Here is a 27,622-nt window from a genome sequence, read left to right as displayed (position 1 = left end):
TGTGGGTTTTTTTTTCGGGTGCTCTGGTTTCCTCCTACACTACAAAGACTACATGTTTGTACGTTAATTGGCTTTGGTAAAATTGCAAATTGTCTCTAGTGTGTAGGATAGCATTAGTGTAAGGGTGATCGCTGGTTGGTGCAGACTCGGTGGACCAAAGGACCTGTTTTCGCGTTGAATCTCTAAAGTCTAAAGAAAGGTAGAAAGGCACGACCAGATCTGCTACAGTTGAGGTGCTGTGCTGCTTAAAACCCTCTGAACATAATGGTAAGGGAGTGGCTTCTGCAAGTGGAGTTTATTCATCTGCTGCCATAAGCAAGCATAACTTCCCCTTATCCCTCTGCACAGCGCTGATCATCAACACCAGCAAACCTTCCCATCATTTTGTTCATTGTTTTTATTTGCAATTGCAATCCACAAGGTTAACTGAGCTCCTGATCCCTACAAAGTGATAAATGAATATATGGAACGTACTTGAAAACATTGTAAATAAGTACAGCTGCATTGTTCCCAAAACCACACGTTTGTGCTTTCATCATGTGAAACTTCCACCCCTGTGGTGACCAATGATGAGGAGTGTTTTACTAGATGTGCTCGTTTTGTGGTTGTGCCTCTGTGTGCAGTTGATCTGCATAACGGGACAGATTGTAACGACTAACATCACGCTAATGTGTTCACAGCTGTTGTGAGTCTAAAGTTTAGGTTTATGATTTTTTTGGGGCTATTCATTGACCAGGTTCAAATCATTCCTTCTAAGCACTAAGTCATAAGTAAGTTATTATGATTATGATTCCAACCTGTTCCTCTTCTTAAAAAAAATTCCCATCAAACTAATTACCGTAATGTTTGAGAAGGAAGAAACCTTGGATTGCATTGGGTTTTGTGTTGATTGACCCTTCTAGATTAATTTAATTTACTTATGTTTATCTCATACGAACTTTGCCAGAAGGAGCATTTTCGTGCCTTTACTTTAGATACTTTAGAACAACGGCACGGAAACAAGACATTCGGCCCACACTGACCAGTAATCCTCCCATTCACTAGCAATTCACAACTGACAATTTTTTCTGAAGCCAATTAACCTACAAACCTGCACCTCTTTGGAGTGTGGGAGGAAACCAGAGCACCAGGAGAAAATCCACGTGGCCACAGGCCACGTATAAACTCCACACAGACAGCACCTGTAGTCAGTATCGTAGGCGTTGTAAGGCAGCAACTCTATCGCTGCACCACCAAGATTTCCTCTTCCTAAAAAAGTCTGGTCAAACTAATTAATGTTTGAAAAGGAAGAATCCTTGGATTGGCTTGCATTTTGTGGTGAGTGATTCTTCTAGATTAGTTTAATTCATGTTTATCTCATGCCAACTCTGCCAGAAGGAGCAGAGTTTCTGTGTCTTTGGTGAGGCTTTGAAAGTCCCATCACTTTAATGAGGAACTGTTGGGTAAAATATCCCTGGGCATCCCACCTCTCATAGCCAGCTGTGTTAAACTAAGCATCATTCCAAATATCTAAAGAAACATAGAAACATACAAAGTATGTGCAGAAGTAGGCCATTCGGCCCTTCGACCCAGCACTGCCATTCAATATGATCATGGCTAATCATCCAAAATCAATGCCCCATTCCTGCATTCTCCCCATATCCCTTGATTCCATTAGCCCAAAGAGTTATATCTAATTCTTGACAACATCCAGTGAATTGGCCTCCACTGCCTACTGTGGCAGAGAATTCCACAGATTCACAACTCTCAGGGTGAAAGTTTTTCCTCATCTCAGTCGTAAATGACCTACCCCTTCCTCTTAAGCATTTGAAAGTAATCTAAAAGCATCAAATATTTATTGGATTTTTTATTATTTTAAAGATTGGATTAAAAAATAGTAAAGCACTAAACTAAGTGGGACCCGTTGGGTCTCAGCATCACATGGGAGGGCTGGTCCCCCAATGCCAATTCTTCAGACCCTTTTTCTCCAGAGATGCTGCCTGACCCGCTGAGTTCCTCCGGCACATTGTGTCTATCTTTGGTGTATATACCAGCGTCTGCAGTTCCTTCCTGCACATTTTGACCTGCTGTTGATATTTGAATGGAAGTGTTGGAATATAAACTGAATTGAAATTAACCGTTTCAAAGCAAAAGACGTCATTGTTTCTCACGCGTGAAAGGATTGAGAGATAATGATTTCTACACGAGGGTGCCAACTTGTGGAGGAGTCAAGTCTTTGAATGACTCAGTCAGTAACATGTGACCCTGTCTGGCCCTTCCAGGAGTCCGCAGTCATCAGGTACACAAATCGTGGCCCACGACCATGAGTGATACCGACAGTGTCGGAGGAGGAAACAGCCTGGATTCACCCTCTTCTGTAACAGGTAGGATCAGCAGACTCTCAGTTCGCATAAGAACAAGTGAATCTGATTGATAGGAAAGGTGACTGACGTTACATTATTGTCGTCAGTTGTTTTTTTGCTTCAGATAGCAGACTTGATCAAAACGTCTCGGATCCCGAAAGTGCGGAGGAGATTCCTCCTGTTCACGTATCTAAAAATGAAGGGTCCCTGCTAGCAAAGAAGCAGAGATGAAGCCATTTTTTTAGCCGGAGGGTGGTGAATCCGTGGAACTCATTGCCACAGATGGCTACGGAGGCCAAATGACTAGTTATTTTTAAGGCGGAGTTTGGCAGATTCTTGATTAGTAAGGGTGACAAGGGTTATGGGGAGAAGGCAGGAGAATGGGGTTTAAAGCATAAGATATATTAAATGGAGGAGGAGACTTGAAGAGCCAAATGGCCTAATTCTGCTCCAATGATCTGTAAACTTATGCTGCCTCGGCCAAGAGCATGGAACTGCCGTGAATAGCCACAAAGTTCTTGCTGCTCAGTGGTGTTGGAATCCATCCAGCCTTGGCCAAGGCTGACGTATTGGTAGAGGCTGGACTATGATGGTCAGGGTTTGGATGTGCCGTCTAAATGCAAATTCCAGATATTTTCACCTGGCTTTGCACAGGCCATTCCCGTTGCAAATCATGGACAGGTCACATGGGTACAAATGAATATCTCATGATGCAAACTGTGCTAAAATGGTTGCATTCCAGGCAGCCTAACACAGGACAGGGACAAAACACTAAGGAGTTGCTGAGCAATTCAGTGGGTCAAGCAGCATCTGTGGAGGGAATGGCTCAGGACCCTTCTTCAGACCCGCTGAGTTACCCCAACACTTTGTGTTTTGCTCTAGATTCCAGCAACTGCAGTTCCTTGTATTTCTACAGGACAGAACATTCTGGAAACACAAAGCTGGTCAGGCAGCGTCTGTTGAGAGAGAACCAATTTCAGGCTGAAGCCATAACTGGGAAAGAAGGGAGGGGGGGGGGGGAGGGGAGGCAAGTTTGTAGAGAGGATTGGCAAGGGGTAGAAAGGACAAAGACAGCATATGTGATAGGTGAGACCACCAGGTCTTGGTGATAATCCCTCCAGGGATGTCTCTCACAAGGGTTGGTTCCTGTTCATTTATCAATGGCGTCGGTAGTATGATCAGGCCACGATTCCACCAAGGACATTAAAATCACTGTAACAATGTTAGCAGAAATGATCTTTCAGACAAGCGGACAAAGTGCGATGATTTGAAGAACAACATTAATATATAACCCGTACCATCTACAGAGCTGAGTGCTGGAACACTCTCTCACATGAGGTCAATTTCTCTCAAGACCGCAAGCCCACAAACATCTAGAGATGCACAGCGTGATAAAGATTCAACTCTGGACTTTTCAGTTGTATATTTTTATCTGAAAACATAAATGAACAAATAATGAACAGTTATCAGCAGTGTTTTACCTCTGATCTCTTGATCGATAGGTGATTTTACTCAGAAGTTGCCCAGGGTACCTTCTTCGGGAACCATGACTGCTACTGAGCACGTAGACGATAAAGATGGCAGCAGCAACTTTGAGCAAAGTAAGTCAAATGATGTTTGTTTCTGAGGCCTGATGCTAAAGTCTGTATCATACCGTGTTGTGTTTGTAAAAAAACATTCGGCAGGAGCTGTCAGTATTTACGTTTAGGTTTATTATTGTCACGTGTACAGTGAAAAGCTTTGTTTTGCACGCTATCCAAGGCGCTCAGATAATACCGTACATAAATACAGCCACGTCAAACTCAAGTACAATAAGTCGAGTGAAGTCGGGTTACTTTACTACAATGCTTTATTACTATAAGCTCCGCCTGCTACCACACCATTCATTTTTATCACAACCTGACATGTGCTGTTAGTTGGTGCTGTTGCATGGTAGGATTAACATGCTGCAGTGTGTTCTACTCACAGATCTACTATACCAGAAAAACAAAACAAAAAAAAACGTATACAACACACTGCAGCATGTTAACCCTACCATGCAGCAGCACCAAGTAACAGCACATGTCGGGTTGCGATAATATGAATGTTGTGGTACTAGGCGGAGCTTATAGTAATAAAGCACTATGTCGGTTAGTAAGTATAGTAACCAATCCACAAAGGGGAGGATACAGAGGGCAGAATATAGTTCTCAGTGTTATAGTTCGATAGACAAATGCCTCGTTTATGCATCTCATCCAAAGGGCAGCGTCTCCAACAATGACCCAACGGGACCTGCAAAATACATGAACCATTCCCCCAAATCTTTTGAGGATTGGTTCTGTTGCAGCACCAACCCAGGGAGAGGATGCAGATCATCACAAATATTTGATTGTCAATGCAGCTCCTAGTTTTAGACCGGCCCTTGCAGATAGGCACGGAAATCGCTATCAAAACATGGGGGGGACAGGGGGGACACAATTTCTTGGCGCGCGCACACACACTCTCACACACACACTCACACTCACACACACACACACACACACGCACACACACACACACACACACACACACACACACACACACACACACACACACACACACACACACACACACACACACACACACACGCGCGCGCGCGCGCGCGAAGCTTCGGAGGTTTCAGCCGTGGGCCCTATGGACGGTGTTTAGTGACGGGTGCCGGCAGTCGCCAAAAAAATCGCGTAAGGCCCACAGCCAGCGCGGAGAAGCAGCGCTAAATGCAGCTCAACTATGCCTGTCTCGCCGGGTTAACCTACAGCCCTGCCTGGACTGACGGGACACCAGTCCAGAGCCGTGGAGCTAGCGCTGCTTTTCCGCGCTGGCTGGAAACCTGGGCCGTCGTTGGCAGGCAGAGTTGACAGGCAGAGTTCAGCTGGATTTAGCGCTGCTTCTCTGCGTTGACTGTGGGCCTGGGGGCAGTGCTCCCGTCTGACTCCCGACGTCTCTGGCCACCCCCGAGCGTTGGGGGAGCACTCGGGTGGGGACGGGGATGGTCCAGTGGCGGCGCGACAGCGATTGCAGCGCCGGAGACCCGGGATCGATCCTGGCTGCGGATGAGGCGCGGGTCTGTGTCCTGGGCTGACGAGAGTGTTTTTCGCTTGTGACCCCATGACCTGGGCATGCAATTCAAGTTCCGCTCTGATCTTTGCTCCACGGACGTCTCCCTCCTCCAATCACCGCGCTCTATCCTCCGTCCCACCCCCCACTACTTCCGCCTTTGACCGACAATTCCCTCCTCCAATCCTCGTGCTGAATTGTCATGGTCCCGCCCCCCCATTGCCTGCTGACCGACGTCTCTCTCGTCCAATCAGCGCCCTCGATCATCAGTCCCACCCCCACTGTCTCGAGGAAGGCGGAGATTTCACCGAGTTTTAAAATCCAGATTACAAAAAATGGGTGGATCGTCCCCCACCTCTCAAAACTGTGGGGGACGTGACCCCCCTGGCCCCCGCCCCCCGGGATTTCAGCCCCTGCTTGCAGAATGAACAACACCAAGGCCCCATTTTATGTCAAGGTGTTTCAGTGCAGCTTGATCAGTTGTGACGTTTGAGAGGAATGTAGCCGTTGCTATTGACTACGGGTCTGAAGAAGGTTCTTGACCCAAAACGCCACCCATTCCTTCTCTCCAGAGTTGCTGCCTGTCCCGCTGAGTAATATCAATAAACCAGCATCTGCCGTTCCTTCCAACACATGTTGCTTTTGACTGTATGTCCCGAAATGTGTTTCCGAGCAGGTATTAACGGGATGGCTCCAGAGATGGTGGGATCCACCGGCCCCTTCAAGAATGTCGGTCTCTCGAAGGCTGCCCAGACGCACCGCCTGAGGAAGCTGCGCACGCCGTCCAAGTGCAGGGAATGTGACAGCTACGTGTACTTTCAGGGGGCGGAGTGTGAGGAGGTAAATAGCGCGGAATCAAGCAAGGAGAATGAGTCGTGTTTTGCTCCTGGTTCATTGTGATTCACTGAGCCTTGTCAGAACATAGGGAACGTACAGCACAGGAACAGAGTGGCACGGCAGCACTGCAGTGGAGCTGCTGCCTCATTGTATTACATACCCGGGTTCGATCCTGACTACGGGTGTTGTCTGTGTGAAGTTTGTACGTTCTCCCTGTGACCGCGTGGGTTTTCTCCGGGTGCTCCGGTTTCTTCCCACATTCCAAATAAGTGCAGGTTTGTAGGTTAATTGACTTCTGTAAATTGCCCCTAGTGTGCAGGATGTGATAGTGGGATAACATAGAACTAGTGAACGCTTGATTGTCGGTTGGCCGAAGGGCCTGTTTCCACACTGTCTGCGCTGAACGTGAAGCCAAGATAAACTATGCAACTAATCTCCACTGGCAGCACCAGATCCATATTCCTCCATTCAGTGCGTTTCCATGTTCCTATCCAAAGGTTCCCCCTCATCTTAACACTATGCCCTCCAGTCTTTGATATTTCCACCCTGGGATAAAAGATCTGTCTGTTGACACTCTCTGTGCCTCTCATAATTGGACATACTTACATCAGGTTTCTCCTCAACTTCCAGCAGTTCAAGGAAAACAATTCACGTTGTCCAACCTCTTCAGAAAGTTACTGCCCCCTAATGCATGCAGTATCCTGGTGAACCTCCGGCACCCTCTCTATAACCTCCACATCCTTCCTGTAATGGGGTACCGGGCTAATCTGATTTCCCTCTAATTCTGTGATTGTCACCACATTAGACTTTACACCAGCACAACCACTCGTTTTGTACCAACTTTAATAGGATTTTAACAGCAGGGGGCGGTCACGGTAGAGTCGCTGCCTTACAGCGAATGCAGTGTCGGAGACCCGGGTTCGATCCTAACTACGGGTGCTGTCTGTACGGAGTTTGTACGTTCTCCCCGTGGCCTACGTTTGTACATTTGTACTTTCTCCCCGTGAAAATTTCTCCAAGATCTTTGGTTTCCTTCCTCACTCCAAAGACGTACAAGTTTGTAGGTTAATTGGCTTGGCATAAATCTAAATTGTTCCTAGTGTGTGTAGGACAGTGTTAGTGTGCGGGGATTGCTGGTCGGTGCGGATGCGGCGTGAGGTATAAACGGAATCAATAGAATGGGAGGTTGGTTTGGGTGATGGCCTGGGCTACGTCCACAATTCGCAGCAATTTCTTGCAGTCCTGGATGGAGCTGTTCCCAAACCAAGCTGTGATGCATCTGTAGAAGTTGGTGAGGGTTGTTGGGGACATTCCAAACTTCACAAGCCTTCTAAGAAAGTGGAGGCGCTGGATTCATAGCGATGTTCATTTTAATGAAGATATTTTACGTTGGGTGAAGATTAGTGCAGACTGTTCCCGCGTGAACACGGTGTGAGTGTGACCGAGCCCTGACTGAAGTGTACTTGCCCCACAGTGCTACCTGGCCTGCCACAAGAAGTGCCTGGAGACGCTAGCCATCAAATGCGGTCGCAAGAAGTTGCAGCGGAAGCTGCAGCTGTTTGGCAGAGACTTCACTCAGACGTCACGCGGGAGTCACGATGGCATTCCTTTCATTATCAAAACCTGCATCTCCGAGATCGAGAGCAGGGCTCTGAACATGAAGGTGAGTAGCTGCCCAACGGGTATCGAAACCTTCCCCAACACAGCGGCAAGCAGCACAACCACTGAATTCAAGAAAGAATGATTTAAAATCATTAAACTCTGATAATCAGACAGTGTAGGATAGTGCTAGTGCACAAGGTGATCACTGGTGGGCGAGGACTCGGTAGGCCGAAGGGTCTGTTTCCACGCTGTATCTCTAAAGTCTAAATGAAAGACAATTCCGTCTGTTGCTGTTAAGTTTTGTTGTTGTCATACTTTCCCATCCTTCCTTTCCTCACAACTCCCAGCCTCACCCCCTCCTTGTCTCTGAGGTTACGCTTTCTGCCTCCTCTTATGCGGCTATGGGGAGAAGGCAGGAGAATGGGGTCGAGGGGGAAAGATAGATCAGCCACGATTGAATGGCAGAGTAGACTTGATTCTGCTCCTTGATAGAACTCGTGAACTCTTTGTGCTGAGGCCACCTTGTCCACCTGCACGTCTGCCTGCTGTTGACCTTTGTGCCGTCGCATCCGCAGGGCATCTACCGCGTCAATGGTGTGAAGACTCGAGTGGAGAAGCTGTGCCAGGCCTTTGAGAACGGCAAGGAGTTGGTGGAACTCTCGCAAGCGTCTCCGCACGACATCAGCAACGTGCTCAAGCTCTACCTGCGGCAGGTGAGGAAGAGAGGGGGGTACAGTCATCAGGTCTCACCTGGTCAGGAATCATCCCAACATGGAGGACACCACTGAGCTGTTCCAACAGAATCATCTCCTCTTCTTCTAGATTTCATTGGTTCAATGTGATTTTATTGTCACATGTGCGAGGTGCAAATGCACAGTGAAATTATTTTCTTACAAACACTCCAGTAATATATTGCCATACCCAAGCAAACCCCCGATTGGCAAGTGTACAGAAATAGTCCACTGCTCTCGCACGCAAGAGGCACCATTTTTTGGCGCCATTTTTTGGCGCCATTTTGAAAGTCCAGTCTGAGCTCTAGTTATGAGCGTTGCCCGCTCCAAGCAAGCCCCAGACTGCTGCAGGCCTCCAGCCATCGCCTTACTTGGACATCTGTATCGACCATCGAGCAGTCGTCCCTCTCCTCGCACATCCACCTTTGTTCCCCGGGTGCCTTCCGCAGCTAACCTCGAGGGTGCGGTATGCCAGACCCCAGTTCCCTCTCCTACTGGCCTTGCTCCTCACCTGAATGGTCCTTTAGGAATATTGGGAGAGCGTTCCTTGGCCAAAGTATAAAGTGATGTTTTATAATCCTGAATCTCATGTAAATAGAAACTTTCGATAAAAAGTAGGTATATGGAGCAAGCTACCAGAGGAGGTAGTTGAGGCAGGTACTATCACAATGTTTAAGAAAGGTACATGGATAGGATAGTTTTCGAGGGATATGGGCCTAATGCAGGCAGGTGTGACTTGTCTAGATGGGACATGTTGGCCGGTGTTGGCAAGTTGGGCCGAAGGGCCTGTTTTCACGCTGTATGTTGGGGAGGGGAAGAGATGAAAGCACAGGAGATCCAACTTAGTGATTGGATTGGAACATGCTGCAGGACGAGGTGGTAGGAGGGGATCAGAGAATGGACCAGGGAGTGGTACAGCGAGCCTTCCCTCAAAATTACCAAAAGGGATGGAGAGGGGAAGATGGATCTGGTGGTGAGATCTTGTTGGAGCTGGTAAAATTGTGATGGATGGTCTGTTGAATGTGGACACCAGTGAGGGTGGGGGTTGGGAGAGTGGGGTGAGGACCACGGAATGTTGTTCTTACCCTGTGCAGGAGTAGAGCAGGTGAGAGCAGTGTTGTGGGAGGTAGAGGAGATTTGTTCAAGATCTCTGTCCACAAAAGGCATAGGGGCAGCCACGGTTCAGAAAAAAGGAAGACCTTTCAGAAGCACCTGTGCAGATACTCTTACCATCAGAGCAAGTACAGTGGAAATGGGATGACTGAGAGAATGGAAAGGTGTTCTCCCAGGAGGTAAAGTGTGAGGTCATACAGGTAATATAACTGGGGGAGAAGTGACACATACAAAGTATGTTTATAATTTCTACCTTAATCCCTGGTATCCACAGAGCAGACAAAGACTCCTTCACCCACTGCTGCCCTAACAGGTGCGAGTAGGTGTATGATCATTTCTAGGCTATTTCACTTTGATCGGCTTAGGAAGATGGTTCAAGAATGAGTTTGTTTGATGGCCAGGGGTAAGACTGCGAAGGTGGGGGTGAACGGTTGATAGAGGCACCAGGAACATGCCCAGCTAGAGCGGACAATCCCTGACCATTGTGCATAAACCTGTCAGAGAGGCTGCTCATGTCTGAAGAGTTAGGTCGTCACGATGGCGCAGTGGTAGAGTTGCTTCATTACAGCGCCAGAGACCCGAGTTCCATCCTGACAATGGGTGCTTGTCTGTATGGAGTTTGCACGTTCTCCCTGTGACCTGCGTGGGTTTTCTCGGGGATCTCCGGTTTCCTCCTAAGACTCCAAAGACGTACAGGTTTGCAGGTTAATTGGCTTCGGTAAAATTGTAAATTACTCTTAGTGTGTGTAGGATAGTGCTAGTGTACGGGGATCGCTGGTCGGCGCGGACTCGGTGGGCCATAATGCCTGTTTCTGCACTGTATCTCTAAACTAAACTAAACTAAACTAAACTAAATGAAGTCAACTGATTTCCCTGCTCCTGGTGTTAGCTTCCAGAACCCATTATGCTCTTCCGCCTCTACCATGACCTGATGGGCCTGGCCAAGGAGAGCTTGCAGGCCAGCGGGGACAGAAGGAGCAAAGAAGCGACCGTGGACAAAGAGGACATGCTTCTGGCGACGCGGCTGAAGGAGCTGCTGAAGGAACTACCCCCAGCAAATAAGACCACTCTGCGCTACATTATCCGACATCTCAGCAGGTGAGTTCAGACAGGCAACCGACTCGCAACTCTGCCGGGCAATTGCTAAACGAATCTTCACATTGTGCCTTCGGCGATGAGGAGAATAGGGAGGAGTCTGTGTTTTGACCACAACTACATGCATGTGTGAATACTTGCCGTTGTACAAGCAAGTAGTGAATGCCATTGGGAGGAGCACTAGTTCTCATCCGAAGGTTTTATAATTATTCAATGTAATTGCATTCAGAATTAGCCAGGATGAAGCTGGAAAGGGTACAGAGAAGATTTATGAGGATGTTGCCAGGGCTCGAGGGTCTGAACTATTTAGGTAGGCTGGGACTCTATTCCTGGGAGCGCAGGAGGATGAAGGGTGATCTTGCAGAGGTGTATAAAATCAAGAGAGGAATGGATCGGGTAGATGCACAGAGTCACTTGCCCAGAGTAGGGGAATCGGGGACCAGGGGACATAGTTTTAAGGTGAAGGAGAAAAGATTTAATAGGAATCTGAAAGGTAACTTTTCCACACAAATGGTGGTGGGTGTAAGGAACAAGCTGCCAGAGGAAGTAGTTGAGGCAGGAACTATTGCAATGTTTTAGAAACAATTAGACAGGATAGAACAAGTTTAGAGGAATATGGGCAAAGTATAGGCTGGTGGGCCTAGTGTAACTGGGACATATTGGCCGGTGTGGGCAAGTTGGGCCGAAGGGCCTGTTTTCACGATGTATGACTCTGTGACTATGATAAAAAAACTGACCCCTCATATCTTCTGGCACTCTCCTTAACTTGTATCTATTATTCTTAGAATTTCAGAACTTGAGCAGCAAAATAAGATGTCTCCGAGCAACCTTGGTATTGTATTTGGACCTACGCTGATGAGACCCAGACCAACAGAGGCAACGGTGTCCTTGTCATCACTGGTTGATTATCCTCATCAGGCTCGGATTGTGGAAACTTTAATTGTCTGCTACTCAGAGATATTTGAGTCTAAAGCAGAGTTTAGCTTGGCTTCAGATGAAGACACTCGTGATGAACAACCGCCAACCGATATCTACAATGAGGTAGGACCGTTCTCCTAAATATGACGGCTGTGGAGGCCAAGGCATTGGGCATTTTTTTAAACGGAGATTGTAGAAAAAACTGCAGACACTGGTTTATATCAAAAATCGACCTAAAATGCTGGAGTAACTCAGTGGGTCAGGCAGCATCTTTGGAGAAAAGGAATAACCATATAACCATATAACAATTACAGCACGGAAACAGGCCATCTCGGCCCTACAAGTCCGTGCCGAACAACTTTTTTCCCTTAGTCCCACCTGCCTGCACTCATACCATAACCCTCCATTCCCTTCTCATCCATATGCCTATCCAATTTATTTTTAAATGATACCAACGAACCTGCCGCCACCACTTCCACTGGAAGCTCATTCCACACCGCTACCACTCTCTGAGTAAAGAAGTTCCCCCTCATGTTACCCCTAATCTTCCGTCCCTTAATTCTGAAGTCAGTTTCGTTTCGGGTCAGAACCCTTCTTCAGCTTGTCCTTGCTTAGTAAAGGCATCAGAGGTTACGGGGAGAAGGCAGGAAAATGGGGCTGAGAGGGAAAAATAGATCAGCCATGATTATATGGTGGGGTAGATTCAATGGGCTGAATGGCCCAATTCTATAAACTAATATTTTGTTTTGTGAGAAGTGGGTGTTGTTGATAGGGTTGCCATTCATTGCCCATCCATAATAACAACTTGAATGTGGAAGTCTGTGGGATTAAGGTCTCCTGTAGTGTTGTTGTGTAGGGAGCTCTGGGATTTACTCTTAATAGCTGAGAAGAAATGGTTATGTATTTCCGGGTCTGGGTGGAGTGTGGACTGGAGCGGGGACTTACTGGCAATCCTGTGTCTCTCTGAGTGCTGGAAGTCGGAAGCACATCAATTGTGAAAGTTAATTGGTACAAATCATCTTTTTACTTGAGTCGTGAGCTATTGCGTGGTAGGTTTTGGCTTCTCAGAATAAGTTTATCATTCGACACAAATCGAAGACGAGTCCTTTTCTGTTGGATTGTGGGACCCTAATTGTGCAGTCTATTTTATTGTCACATGTACCGAGGTACAGTGAAAAGCTTTTTGTTGCATGCTATCTAGTCAGCGTAACCCTTCTTGTTCCTCAGAAAATTCAATCCTTAGTCAGACGCAACCTTCCCTTAATAAACCAACAATCCGTGCTGGTTCATCATGGTTAATCAGTGGCTTTCTAACTGAAGGTTTCTGTTTCAGAGAGGGTCTTCCACGGCAAGAGTGGGATTGGGAAGCAATGTCCCCGACCTCGATGGGACTGCGGAGTTTGACAGAACGAGGCTGGACTCTGATGCACATCGTGGTCAGTAAACGAGGACGTGCTGTGGTTGATTAGATTTTAACAGATTTAACAGGGTGGAACAGCGGCGCAGCTGGTAGAGGCCTAACCTCTGGTGCTTTCTGTGTGGAGTTTGCATGATCTCCCCCCCCCCGTGGCTGCGTGGGTTTCGTGCGGGTGCTCCGGTTTCCTCCCATATCCCAATGACGTACGGGTTTAAAGGTTACCTGGCCTCTGTAAATGATCGCTAGTGTGTGTAGTGATTGGATGTGAAAGTGGGATTACATGGAACTAGTGAGAACAGGTGATCGATGGACAGCATGGGCTCGGTGTGCCGAACGACATGTTTCCATGCCCTACCTGTAAACTAAACTCAAAACTCTCTATTCTAGTGGGCTTTAAGTGCAAAGTTACATGTCACCTATTACATATATCGGGGAGTGCCTATGTGAAAAAATAGCACAAATGTCACTTTAAAATCTTTTCCCCCCTCACCACCCTATGCCTTCTAGTTTTTGACTCCCTACACTGGGGAAAAGTCTGTTGCTGTTCACTTTATCTATGCCCCTCTATACTTCTCTAAAGTCACCCCTCAGCCTTTGTGGCTCCAGGGTAAAAAGATCCAATCTTCTTCCAGCTCAAACCCTCCAGAGCCGGACAAATCTTCGTTGATCACCCCTTAACCCTTTCCAGATTAGTGACATCCTTCCTACAGCAGGGTGATCAGAACTGGACACAGTTCTCCAAATATGGCGTGACCAACGTCTTGTACAGCTGCAATATGATCTCCTAACTCCTGCACTTGGTGTCCTGACCAATGAAGGCAAGCGTGCAAATTGGCTTCTTCGCTACCCTGTCCAACTGTGTTCCACCTTCAAGGAACTATGTTACTGCACCCCTGGGGTTCTCTGTTCTACAATACTTGCCAGGGTTTTATCATTTACTATGTAGGACCTGCCCTGGCTTGGATTTATGCCACACACCAAATACAAAGATAAGGGGTTTAAATTGGGAAGCATTTTGCTTCATATTGGGAAACTCTTTGTGTTTCTTGAGTGGTTTGAAAGGAAGAGATAGCTTTGTGGTAAAGGAGTAAATGTTGATGTTTCTACGGTGAACGTATTAGAAATGATTGGCAACGGCTTTTAAAGCTAATGCTAATTTTGTCACACACTGGGTGGCACGATGGCGCAGCGGTAGAGTTGCTGCTTTACAGCGCCAGAGACCCAGGTTCAATCCTGACTACGGGTGCTGTCTGTATGGAATTTGTACGTTCTCCCCATGACCTGCATGGGTTTTCTCTGGGTGCTCCGGTTTCCTCCCACACTCCAAAGACGTACAGGTTTGTGGGCTAATTGGCTTGGTAAAATTTTGGAGGATAGTGTTAGTGTGCAGTTGGTGCGGACTCGATGTGCCGAAGGGCCTGTTTCCGCGCTCTATCTTTAAACTAAACTAAACTGCCTAATGATAGGTATGTTGCAAAGCGTACCTGAAGCGTCGCTGAAAATCTGTCCCAGCCCGTGTGCGCGATTTTGGCGCTGTTTAGAGGGGGGCGGGTTTAAAACGCGATTTTCCCTAGGCTGTTCAAATCGAGGTTTTTCAGCCTAGTTAATTATTAACGAAAAATCGCTGGAAGATTCCCTCGCTTGAGCTATTATTAGTTTTAAGGGCTTTCTTTACTTGTTATAGTAGGTTAAAAATTAACCTCTAAACCCCCGACCACCGGCAACCGGCCGGATCTCATACAGGGGAAAACGGAAGGTAGGCTGTTTATTTTTACGTTAAAAAGGGCTTCTTAAGATCCCTTTATACAAAGTTTAATGTTGCGAGTAGCTAATTTTGGGCCATTATATCCCGCAGTATTTTTCTGGGCATTTGAGGGCACAAATCTACCGCAATGTGAACGTTCTAAACCAGCGCGTTCACAGGATCCCACTAGAAAGCTGATTTAAATGGACTTTAATTTACAGCAATTAAACACTAAATTCCTTCCATTTGGCCTATAAATTAATGTAAATGAGATTTAAAAATCATGTTTTATTGTGAATTATTTGTGAATATTATTTGGACACTTAGGCTATTTAAAAATGTTAATCATTTATTAAGAAATGGATAGATGTTTAGATCTAGTAATTGAAGTTTGAAATTAGCTACAATTAGGTAACTAACTAATTAAATGCTTTAATTTCAGGTCATCCAAGTAAGATTATTTTATATTTGTTTCAGAATGCTTCAATCTATGATAACTGAAAATTTCATTCAGTTCTCTTAATTTTTAAGAATGTTATGGGCTTTTGACTGTCCACGATCACAGCTTTTTTGTTATGTCCATAGAAAATCAATAGGGAACTAGATGCTCATTTCCAAGTATGAAAATGGCCATAACTTTTCAAATACTTGAGATATGAAAGTGAATTAGGTGTCAAATTAAACTTATTTTTATGCTTTATCTGATGGGATAAATTGCAGACTTGATTTTTAAAATCTCAAAATTTTGTAACATTGCTACTAATGGTGTTAATAATATGCACATTCTTCTTACAGAAAGTTCTTTAGGATCAGAAAAGTCGTCAGAATCCCGCGAGCGTTCACTGGGCTCTGACTGTGAGCTGGAAGACACAACAACGGAATTTAGTACGGGATCTGAGGAAGGGTTGCAGAGAAGTGGAAAGGGGAACTTGCAGAAACAGGAGAGCGTGACCAGCGCCGATGAGCCTCCACTCTACGACAGCGCAGGCGAAGAGCCTGTGTCGGAGCGGGCCGAGCAAGCTCACACTCGGTGTTTGGGCAGCGACGAGGCCCAGACTGAGGGACCAGAGAGCGAGAAGGCTGAGGAATGTTCAAGATGTCCACCTCCACAGGCGGAGAACGAGAGGCAGGATCTGACTGGAGCCGACAAACAGGACCAGCCCAGTAATTCCAACCAAAGCCTGGCAGATTTCAACACAAACCACTCAAACAATGTGGACAGAAATAATCGGCGGCCTGTTTACTTCAGGGCGCAACTCCATATCAGAGAGCAGCGGGCCCCGTTGCCATGGGTACAGATGCGTCATGGAAAAATAGACATTGGTCTTGAAAATCGGGACCCGGAATTTGTCTAATTGTATTTTATCACAAGTTGCTTATAGAATAGGGATTTTCCACAAGCAAGCGCTAAAATACTCTGCACTGGGACAGAGAAAGGACTATATTCAGCCTTCATCTTCTTTTGTGTCCATCTTCCATGTTTCAAATGTTGACATTGCTGGCATCGTCCATCCTGAAAAGGATGCAAGCTTCCGGCGACAATCTGTGGGAGCCATCACTTGTTGAAATAGATGATGGTGGTAGCAGAATTAGCTCGGGATACTTCCAGTTGCATGCCCGTGGACTCATCTGCTATGAGGCCTATATTCAGCCTGAAAATGGACATCGTGTATACGGCATCACATGACCAGACAACAACAGTATGCATCTTACAACTCGTGGAAAGCAAATATGTTTTGATGCAGAACCATTATGTTTTATTTAAAGGGTGCAAGATGCATATAATTGATTAACTGAAGCCAGTATATGCAACACCAGGAATGGATTTATAAGACCTGGTTTATATTTTTAAAGTACCCTATACTTGTCCATTTGTCAAAGGTTTTTCATTCACCTTGTGCCATTACAGACATCTCCAAGGCTGTGGTCACAGTGGACATCATAACTATCCTATCACCCACATTGCAAGGCACTTCCACAGAAAATTGGTTCAGTTAAATGAAGAGAACGAACTTGGAACTGGACCTGGCTTTGCAGATGGATGCGATTAGGGAGAGGAAGTTATCTTTCATCACTGGACAGACTTTAGTTAGTATCAGCTGCAGGTTTATATTAAATAGAATCAAACATTGATCATATCTCTGGTGGCCAACACAACGGCTCATATTTAATGGTAACAGATCGAAAAATCAACGGCAGGAATTAATCTTCAAGCATCTGGGATAACAGAAGTAAAGACTTAGAGTTTACATTGAATGTAAGAATCAGTAAGTCTTGATGCAGCTCTATAAGATTTTGGTTTGGAGTCTTTTATGCACATTGGAGTAATGTGTGCAGTTCTGGTCACCCCATTACAAGAAGAATGTGGAGGCTTTGGAGAGGGTGCAGAAGAAGTTTACCATTATGCTGCCTGGATTAGATATATTACCTATATGGAAATATTACAAAACTTAGATTGTTTTCTCTGGAGGGGAAACCTGATGGAGGTAAATAATATTATGAGAGGCATAAATAGGATGGACAGTCAGAACGTTTTTCCCAGGGTGGAAATGTCAAAGACTATAGGGCATACCTTTAAGGTGAGAGGGGCAAGGCTTAAAGGAGATGTGTGGAAAATTCATTTTGGCAGAGAATGGTGAGTGCCTGGAACGTGGTGCCAGAATAAGTGGTGGAGGCGGATATGATAGTGCCATTTGTAAGGGGTTTAGATAGACACAGAGATATGCAGGGCATGGGGCAACCTGGATCATGTGCATGCAGATAAGAGTTGACCTTGGCATCATGATCAGCACAGAAATTGTCAGCCAAAGGGCCTGTTCCCATACTGTAATATAAAGGGACTGCAGATGCTGGTTTGTACCAAAGATAGACACAACATGCTAGAGTAACTCAGCGGACAAAAACTCATCGGGTCAGGCAGCATCTCTGGAGAAAATGTATAGGCGTTGATTCGGGTCGGGACCTTTCTTCATGCTGATTGTGGGGGGGGGGGGGGACTGGAAAGAAGAAAAGACCAGAACAAATCAGGTCCAGCAATAGATTACCTCATAGGCCATAGCGAGGAGGAGGAGGGGTGTTTGTAGAAGTTGCCTACAATTTGAGAATTCAATGTTCATACTGCTGGGTTGTAAGCTACCCAAGCAAAAAAAGAGGTGTTGTTTGTACTATTCTATATTCTAATAGAGTGCTTTGGCATCAAGAGGGACAGGTTTTAAAGCAGGAATAACCAAAGCAGATGTGTGGTCAATGTTCTTAACAGACCAGCTTCAACTAAAGAGAAGATTGGACAAAGTACACATGCATAAAGACAACTCGTAGAACCAAGGCAAGCACGATATCAGCTCAGGTGACATTCGAACCGAAACGTCACCTGTCCATGTTTACCAGAGATGATGCCTGACCTGCTGAATTTCTCCAGCACTTGACGTCTTTTTGTTGTTGTTGTAAACCAGCACCTGCAGTTCCTTGTATCTACATGGTATCAGTTCATCTGTATGTGAGATACTCTAGCCTATAGGCATTTTGGTCTGATGTTGTACATAACCAAGGAATTATTTTGCATTGTGAGTTTGGGGTTTGTTGATATGTGTGGAAAGCAACGGCTGCTTATTAAATGAACTGTCTCCAAGCAATGAAACATTGTTTAAGTTGGGATCTGGCGATGGTTTACCTGGCCACAAAATGGAGCAGGTTTTCAATGCATGTGTAAGCTGAAAGTGGAGCCAAGTGTAATGTGAAAGGCAAACCATGTTCCTATCATGTGTGCTGGATGTCACTGGAATATTTACTGTGGGGGAAAAAAGATCACATGCACCAGTAAAATTATTTTCACAAGTTTCACTGCTTTCAATAGCAAATATGATATAGGTGCTGAAATTATTGTGCAGGAAATTGAGCCTGGTTATGCCCAATCTACTGCACTTTTGGTTAAAAAAATCCATTATACATTCTAAAGTATGGGCATTGGGAACACTATTAAATGGAACATTGATTGCCTTTCACTGCAACCATTTACAATTATCCCACAGGTTTTGTTCCCAGTCTGTCACCTTCCCTGTGTGTAATAGCAGTCCCATTGGCAGCGAGTGCCAGTCAGATGTCTGGGTGGTTCCCTCCATAACAATTTGTCTTTTCCATTGAACGATATCCAAAGGCATCTCACAGGAGTGCCGTCAGAGAACATTTGATAACAGACCCCATAAGGAGACCTTGAGGCAGATTGGAGACTTAATGAATGAGAAGAAGGTAAGAGAGATTTAGGCAGGGAATTTCAGACCACAGATCCTGGGTAACTGAACTTGTGGCCTCCAATTGTCAAGGGTTAGAAACATAGAAAACAGGTGCAGGAGTTGGCCATTCAGCCCTTCGAGCCAGCAACGCCATTCAATATGATCATGGTTGAACATCCTAAATCAGTACCCCGTTCCTGCTTTCTCCCCATATCCCTTGATTCCGTTAGCCCTAAGAGCTCTATCTAACTCTCTCTTGAAAACATCCAGTGAATTGGCCTTCTGTGGCAGAGAAGTCCACCGATTCACAACTCTCTGGGTGAAAACGTTTTTCCTCATCTCAGCCCTAAATGGTCTACCCCTTATACTTAAACTGTGACCCCTGGTTCTGGACTCCCCCAACATAGGGAACATTTTTCCTGCATCTAGCCTGTCCAATCCCATAAGAATTATATATGTTTCTGGAAGATTCCCTCTCATCCTTCTAAATTCCAGTGAATATAAGCCCAGTCGTATAACCAATGGTTACCATTGAGATTGCTTGGACCATCAGTACAGCCGTTTCCATGGATTATTAAGATCCTGAACTTTCCTGTGAGTGCAAATCCTACCATTTTGTGTTGGAGTACTGGAGTCGTGGATAGTATTTTTCTGATGAAGTCTCACCTCTGGTGATGACCTATGTCTCCATTTCAAGGCTGCTCATCCAGCTGCCGCACATTCCCAACATCTGTTCCAACTTCACGTCAAAGGGACTACTTTGATGCCAATACCAAAGGGAGAGTCAATGTGTTACACCTCTCATTTGACAGAGTCTCCAAGTTGCTCATGCGCTTATGGTGACTATCAGAAGTGAAAGCAAGGGGCAATACCATTATTCAGTATCACAGAATAATCCATGAAAACACATGACCACACATGCCGTACAATAAATGGTGAATGAATACTGTATTCTAATACATCCTTTAAGCTTTAATGATATGGCACTTCATTTTTAAATGCTTATACAATCAGGTCGTCAGCAGGACTTGGTATAGATGCTTTATTATCACAATTTTTTTGCCACTTTGCTTCAAGGCCATTCTGTGTTTGAGCAAACGAGCATTGGTGCAATGGTAATGCATTTGTAAGCGGACACGTGCAGCCTCACGGTGTTGCAGGTCTATGCTGGTTCAGCAATGCTGGCAAAGACTGGCTTAATCTCCAGCCACATATTGTTCAATGTGTGTATGTGATCAGAATAATGTTTGGATTTTAAATGTAAAAGCAATTGTTCTGTGTCAGAGTTCTATGCATTTTTATTTGACGATGTAAATAGACGACGTTTCCTTCTTGGATGTTTCGGGAGAAAAATGAGCAAATGAATTTATATTTCTGATACTGTTTAATAATGGATGTGTCTGTCATTATTCCCACTGTTATAACAAGGAATTGCAGACGCTGGTTTATACCTAAGATGGACACAAATTAATGCGCTGTTATTAAGACTGGAGAGCATATTGCACACATCTGTTAAAGACCAATATTTATTGCCACAAAATGCTGAAATAACTCAGCAAGACATGCAGCATCTCTGGAGAGAAGGAATAGCATTCCTTCTCTCCAGAAATGCTGCCCGTCCCACTGAGTTACTCTAGCATTTTGTGTCTTTCGTCGGTGTAAACCAGTATCTGCAGTTCATTCCTACACAATAGATATTGCCATCCCAATTTAGTCAAACTGATGTTTACAAAATAAACTTACGGTAGCCCATATTCCAATCCTGGCCTCTTGATCAAACCCATTGTTAATCATTTGACCATTGGTCCCAATATCTCATGCAGCTTGTCATCAAGTAATATTTTTATTTCCTCTTGTTGGGTCTCCAGGAATGTTTTACCAAATCTCAGGCAACGAGTGAAGGAAGGATGCCAGTGAGTGTAGCAAATGCTTCAAATAGTCCCACTTTTCAGGCACATTTTTCAGAAAGCCTTTTCAGCTCAGAACAGACGTCAAATTCCGATCAGTTTCGGGAAAAATAAATGAGAGAAAGCTGCAACGTTAAAACTATAGCCAAGATCACCTTAACCTACCGCACAAAGTCTCCAAACCAGACTAGACAGTGGGGGTGAAATGGAGTTCTTCAAAAGAAACTAACATAGATGTGATCTAACAATGGGTCAAAAATTTGGATGTGATGATGATAAATTATTTAAAAATTATAATGCTTTGTTTTGCATAGCTTTCTGCAGCTCAACTACAGAATTGTAACCTTACAATAGCAAGTGGTCAACTTGGCAACTGTTCATAAGTTATAGGAGCAGAATTAGGCCATTCGGCCCATCAAGTCTACTCTGCCAATCTATCTTTTCATCTCAACCCCATTCACCTGCCTTCTCCCCATAACCCTTGACACCCGTATTAATCAAGAATCTACCAATCTCCACCTTAAAAATGTCCATTGACTTGGCCTCCAAAGCAATGAATTCCGGATTTTTATTTGCAGCCACTAAAAGGCCTACAGGTAAGCAAGATGAAACGAGCAACACAGTAAACATAGAGCGCAGGGAAAAACTGAGGGACTGCACATTTTTATGATCCAGTTAGAGTCATCCACCTACAACTCATCCATGCTGACCAAGTGAACCAGCTCCACTTGGCTGCATCTGGCAATATCCCTCCAAACCTTTCCTATCTCTGTACCTGTCTTTAAATGTTATAATTGTACCCATTTCTACATAGACAATAGGTGTGGGAGTAGGCCATTCAGCCCTTCGAGCCAGCACCGCCATTCAATGTGATCATGGCTGATCATCCACAATCAGTATCCCATTCCTGCCTTCTCCCCATATCCCTTGATTCCGCTAGCCCTAAGTGCTCTATCTAACTCTCTGTTGAATGCATCCAGTGAATCGGCCTCCACTGCATTCACAACTCAATATGTGAAAAGGTTTTCCCTCATCTCAGTTCTAAATGGCATACCCCTGGTTCTGGACTCCCCCAACACCGGGAACATGTTTCCTGCATGTAGCTTGTCCAATCCCTTAATAGTTTTATCTGCTTCTATAAGATATCCTCTCATCCTTCTAAATTCCAGTGAATACAAGCCCAGTCGCTCCATTCTTTCATCACATGACAGTCCTGCCATCCCGGGAATTCACCTTGTGAACCTGCACTGGACTCCCTCAATAGCAAGAATGTCCTTCCCCAAATTAGGAGACCAACAATAGTCCAGGTGTGCTCTTGTTTGACTGCCAGCTTGTTCCACCACCCTCTGTTATCAGGTTCTAGGGAGCTTCCTGGTGAAGCACAAGATTGTTTGGACCCTTGCGATTATTTAACACAATGCACAAACCATGCAATTAATCCAAAGCCCACACATTTTTCCACATCAAGAATTTGCTATTATTGAATCCTTTTCCAAAGCCCTTTCAGTCACTCCCCTCTGGAGTGTAACAACCACAGTAAGAGTAGCGCTTCATTCACATTGTGCCTGGATCATATCCTGAGTTGTTTTAAAAACATCTTTGGTGGAGCCAATGAAGTGATAATGTAATAAAAAGGAACTGCGGATGCTGGCTTATACCAGAGATAGACATAAAATGCTAGAGTAACTCAGCGAGCAAGGCAACATCTCTGGAGATATTGGATAGGTGACGTGCTGGGTCAGGACCCTTCAGAGTGATTGTAAGGGGGGACTGGAAGCAAGAAAACCAAACAGGACAAATCAGTGCCCGCAACAGGTGACCTCAGGCAGGGAGGCTCCCTGATAGGCCGATTGTTGATAGGGACAGTGTTGTGAACTGTGGAACTGGTTAACTGATTTTTAATGGAGGAATGGGAGGAGGGGAGTATTCGTAGAAGTTACCAAATATTAGTGAATTCAGTGTTCATGCCGCTGGGTTGTAACGCACCTTATAGTCACCTCATCTGGGGGATTTCTCCTCGAGTACAGTCTACAGTTTCCAATGCTCATGCCTTGCAGTTTGAATGGATTCTGCACCAATTGGCAACGGATTCAGAGGCAAAGCCTGATTTACGAGTCCTGGGTCTGTTGCTCAAAATGCTATTAGTTTACTATGTGATGTTGTTGACAGTGTTTGTGGTAACACCTTAGCTAATAGCCTGCTAAATGCTGTAAAAATGAGCTGCTACAAACTGCAGACTTGGAATAAAATGCTGCTAATTGGAAATTAGTTTTTCTGTTGCATATCAAACTGTTGAATTGGTTACGACTTACAAAACCTGTGAATGTTTATTGTATCCCGGTATGAAAAGCATCATGTTAGGTGAGCACAGTGTTTTATATTGTCTGCACTCATATATTCTCCAGTAATTCTACTTGTGATATTCAGTAGAACATCTCAAAGGAGATTGTCCAAGAGCATAAGAACTAAGATCATAATCAAGGTACTGTTGCTATATCGATTCTCATAAGGTCATAAGTAGTAGGAGCAGAATTAGGCCATTCGGCCCATCAAGTCTACTCCGCCATTCAATCATGGCTGATCTATCTCTCCTTCCTAACCCCATTCTCCTGCCTTCTCCCCAAAACCCCAGACACCCTTTTCCCCTACCACCTCCCTTTACATTACTACTTTGCCTTAAGGTGGTAGGGGAAGGTAGTTGAGGCCAGTTCATTGGCTATATTTAAGAGGGAGTTAGATTGTGGCCCTTGTGGCTAAAGGGATCAGGGGGTATGGAGAGAAGGCAGGTACGGGATACTGAGTTGGATGATCAGCCATGATCATATCGAATGGCGGTGCAGGCTCGAAGGGCCGAATGGCCTACTCCTGCACCTATTTACAATACAATACAATTTATTGTCATTTGAGCCTCAGTGAGGCTCAAACGAAATTCTGTTTCCGCAGCCATACAAACAAAGACAATTTCCTAGACATACACACAATTTAATTCACACAAACATCCATCACAGTGGACCCACTGTGTTGGAAGGCAAAGTATTTTCTCTCCCCTGTTCTCCATGTCTCTCCCGATGTCCAAGCCCCAGGCGGGCGATGCTAAGTCCCACGGCCATTTTAGGCCTTGCCTGGCGATTTACGGCCCCGCTCCCGGTCTAAAAGTCACAAAGTTGGAGCCCCCGGCGGGCGCTGGAATGTCCCACGGCCATGAAGCCGCGCGGGGCGATGTACGTCCCCGCTCCAGGTCGTTCCAACCCCGCGACACGGGCTGGAAAAGTCGCGTTGCGGGAGCTCCGGGAAGCGGTCTCTCTCTCCCCCCGGACCCGCGAGCTCCCGATGTCCCAGTCCACCGGACCTGCGGCTGCGTTGCTGGAGCCTCCGAGCCCCAGGAGTCGAGTCGCAGCAGCGAGTCACCACCGCTCCCCACGCTCCGAGGCCGGCCAACCCCACGATGGTGAGTAGTCCGCAGCTCCGCAATCTCCCGAGCCCCCGGGTCGTTCAGGTTGGAGGCCGCTCCACGGTGCTAGGCCCCAACGACAACGGAGACCCGACAGGGAAAAGGTCGGGTCTCCCGGACAGGGAAGAGATTTTAAACGGTTTCCCCCCCGCCCCCCACATATACACATTTAAAACTAGTATTAAAAAAAACACCAACACAACATTAACTAGACAAAAAATAAAAAAAGACAGACATGCTGCAGGGGCCGCTGCAACAGGTGAGTCACGCCGCCAACCTATTTTCTATGTTTCTAACAGGAAACCTCAATGATAAAGCCCAGAAGGATGCAAGAGTTCTGACAATGAGTATTACAGACAGAGATAGGTGGGACTATTGTACATGGGACATGTTGGTTGGCATGGGCAAGTTGGGCTGAAGGGCCTGTTTCCACGGTCTATGACTCTATGAATAACTAGGGCAAGAATTATTCATCCTTGTTCCTGGGAGAGCAATGAGTAGAATGAGCAGAATTAATGAAAGGCACAGAAGTGGTGGTGGTGGGTAAACAGAACTCAGTGTCCACTGCATAATGCACACTAAGCACTTTAAGAACATGGATGCATGCGTGTAATATGTACAATGTACCCCTTTCAAATCAGTCTAATTTAAGTTACAAGGCATGTCAATATCTATTTCCGATAACCTGATATTGCAAAATAATCAAACTAATAATAACTATGGTAGACACAAAATGCTGGAGTAACTCAGCGTGACAGGCAGCATCTCTGAAGTGAAGGAATGGATGACGTTTCGGGTCGAGACCCAAGGTATCTATAATGTCACCCATTCCTTCTCTCCAGAGATGCTGCCTGTCCCACTGAGTTACTCCAGCATTTTGTGTCTACCTTCAATTTAAACCGGCATCTGCAATTCCTTCTTACACAAAATAATCACTATGTTTTGATGTAACTGTATTTTAAAACACACTTGGCACAGTGGAATGAAAATACAGTACATAGATACCCAGACCTTCGACATTGAATGCTCTAAATTTAGGTCATTCACCCCCACCCATTTTCCCCTCCCCCCCTCTCTTTTCCCTGTGCCTCCTCTGGCCTCGCACCCATTTCTCCTCATCCTCTTCCCTCCACCTACATTCCTTCCGATGACTTCACAATTTGTAACTATCCTTATCTCACACCTTTTATCTCTGGCCTTTGTCCAACCATCTGCCTATCTGAACGCTCCCTCACCTGTATCCACCTATCACTTGCCAAACTTTCTCCTGCCCCTTCTCTCTTTCACCTTTTTCCGCCTCCCGCCATCTCAATCATTCTGAAGAAGTGTCCCGAAACGAAACATCAGCTACCTGTTTCTCCAGAGATGCTGCCTGGCCTGATGAGTTACTCTTGCACTATCCGTCTTTTTTTTTCAAAGTGATCTGCAATTTGTTTTTATTTATAGCTTAGTAAAGGGAAGTTGTTATGACTTTATAAATGAGCAATACGGCAGACTAAATACTATTCCTTTCAAGATTATGTTGACAGGAAAACAATGGCTTTGCACGTTGCCAACAAGAAATTGTGCCATTTAGAGTGATGAATGGTTGATACGAATCAAACACAGGCACAATACGAATTTCCATTGACAGATTTTTTTTGAAATTGCAACAGAGGTGAATGTTTCCCGTGCTCTATTCTCAATAAAAATTTGCAGCATTCCTATCACCACTTTATTTTTTTTCTTATTCATTTACATTTCCCATTCAATTTGTCATGCACGCATTTGAAGGTATTAAGTGCGGACTGGGCATTACTTCACTGGCACTAGGTCAACCTCATGGACCTTATCTTGGCAACTGCTCTATTCGGCTAAAGATCACAGCAAATGCGACGCTGCCTACAACTGACCTGTGTGTGTATATCTCCCTCAGGGATGAGGAGAGGAGTGGAGGGGACAGGGAGGTCCATTTGACAATGATGAGACACAATAACTCAGCAATTTTATTTCAACTCGTCCATGTTCGGATACTGAAGTTTAGATACACAAAATGCTGGAGTACCTCAGTGGGTCAGGCAGCATCTCTGGAGAAAAGGAATAGGTGATGTTTCGGATCGAGACCCTTCTTCAGACAGAGAGTTAGGGGAGAGGAAAACTAAGGGGTATGAAAAGGTACAGAACAATCGGAGCCGGCACCGATGACTCGGGAAAGATGGAGCCCACAATGGTCCACTGTTGGTTGTGGATGAGCTGTTAATGACATCTGGGATGCTGCCTAACCCGTTGAGTTACAATAGCATTTTGTGTCTCTCTTCGATGTAAACTAGCATCTGCAGTTCCTACAAATTACTCCAGTTTAGATCAGTTAATGTAGATTTGGCTTCAAGCTTTGGACTTCCTGCATGGTCTGGTTTCTCAATGCATGAACTAATCGAATCATTGGAGGAATCCATAACATCTTCATCCTAAAATGCACCATGATAGTTTGCTTTTCCATCAGGGTCACCTAGCCTTACTTGTCGCAGAACAATCTTTCCATGGATATCGAGAGGCTTGGAAACCATCAAAGGCAGTCACAAAACCATAGCCACAGAGTTATTCAGTACGCCAACAGGCCCTTCAGCCCAACCCGTCCATGCCAACTAAGTTGCCTACCTGAGCCAGTGCATTGCGAAACCAGATGTAATTCAGCATGAAATGGTATTAAATAATTCAACACCATCTATTTAAATGTGAAAGGTTCAGGTTTACCAATCTCAACATACGTTAAGGTCACACACTTCAGAGTAATGCAGCACCAGGAGTTGTTATCTCAATCTCTCAAATCTGTACCACCAATCAGTTAAATTGCAGAAGAACCTTGACTCCGTCTACCTGCATTTGTTAAGCCATTGTGACTTTCAGATGTGAGACACATGTTGTACTTGCAACAAAGGTACACAAAATTGCTGGAGAAACTCAGCGGGTGCAGCAGCATCTATGGAGCGAAGGAAATAGGCGACGTTTCGGGCCGAAACCCTTGTACTTGCAACAGATGGGTTTAAATATATATTTTACAAAATGCCAAACAAAACACAGATGAGCAGATATAGGATGCACCAAATAACATTAGTTAATTAGTTAAACAAGGAACCATGAAACTGTTCCTGATACATTGTTTTAATGCTGTCATTGTATCT

The 27,622-nt window shown here is 45.3% G+C and overlaps 1 protein-coding gene across 3 annotated transcripts in view; it reads left to right on the top strand.

Moving 5' to 3' along the window:
* arhgap45 (Rho GTPase activating protein 45) overlaps window positions 1-17,408 on the top strand; it is a 131,431-nt gene extending 114,023 nt beyond the window's left edge. For 2 of the 3 annotated variants that reach the window (XM_033046556.1, XM_033046555.1), the window contains exons 15-23: window positions 2,262-2,363; window positions 3,845-3,943; window positions 6,094-6,257; window positions 7,729-7,917; window positions 8,432-8,569; window positions 10,590-10,798; window positions 11,581-11,836; window positions 13,047-13,149; window positions 15,670-17,408. In XM_033046556.1, coding sequence (XP_032902447.1) covers window positions 2,262-2,363; window positions 3,845-3,943; window positions 6,094-6,257; window positions 7,729-7,917; window positions 8,432-8,569; window positions 10,590-10,798; window positions 11,581-11,836; window positions 13,047-13,149; window positions 15,670-16,229 — 1,820 coding nt within the window. In that variant the 3' untranslated portion in view covers window positions 16,230-17,408. The remainder of the gene's footprint in view (window positions 1-2,261; window positions 2,364-3,844; window positions 3,944-6,093; window positions 6,258-7,728; window positions 7,918-8,431; window positions 8,570-10,589; window positions 10,799-11,580; window positions 11,837-13,046; window positions 13,150-15,669) is intronic. The other variant, XM_033046557.1, reaches the window with a different exon arrangement.
* The last annotated feature ends 10,214 nt before the right edge of the window (window positions 17,409-27,622 follow it).

This window comes from Amblyraja radiata, chromosome 29, assembly GCF_010909765.2.
Source record: "Amblyraja radiata isolate CabotCenter1 chromosome 29, sAmbRad1.1.pri, whole genome shotgun sequence".
Classification (NCBI taxonomy): Eukaryota; Metazoa; Chordata; class Chondrichthyes; order Rajiformes; family Rajidae; genus Amblyraja; species Amblyraja radiata.
The sequence above is the reverse complement of the archived record's forward strand: the minus strand, read 5'-3'. Positions and strand labels throughout refer to the sequence as shown.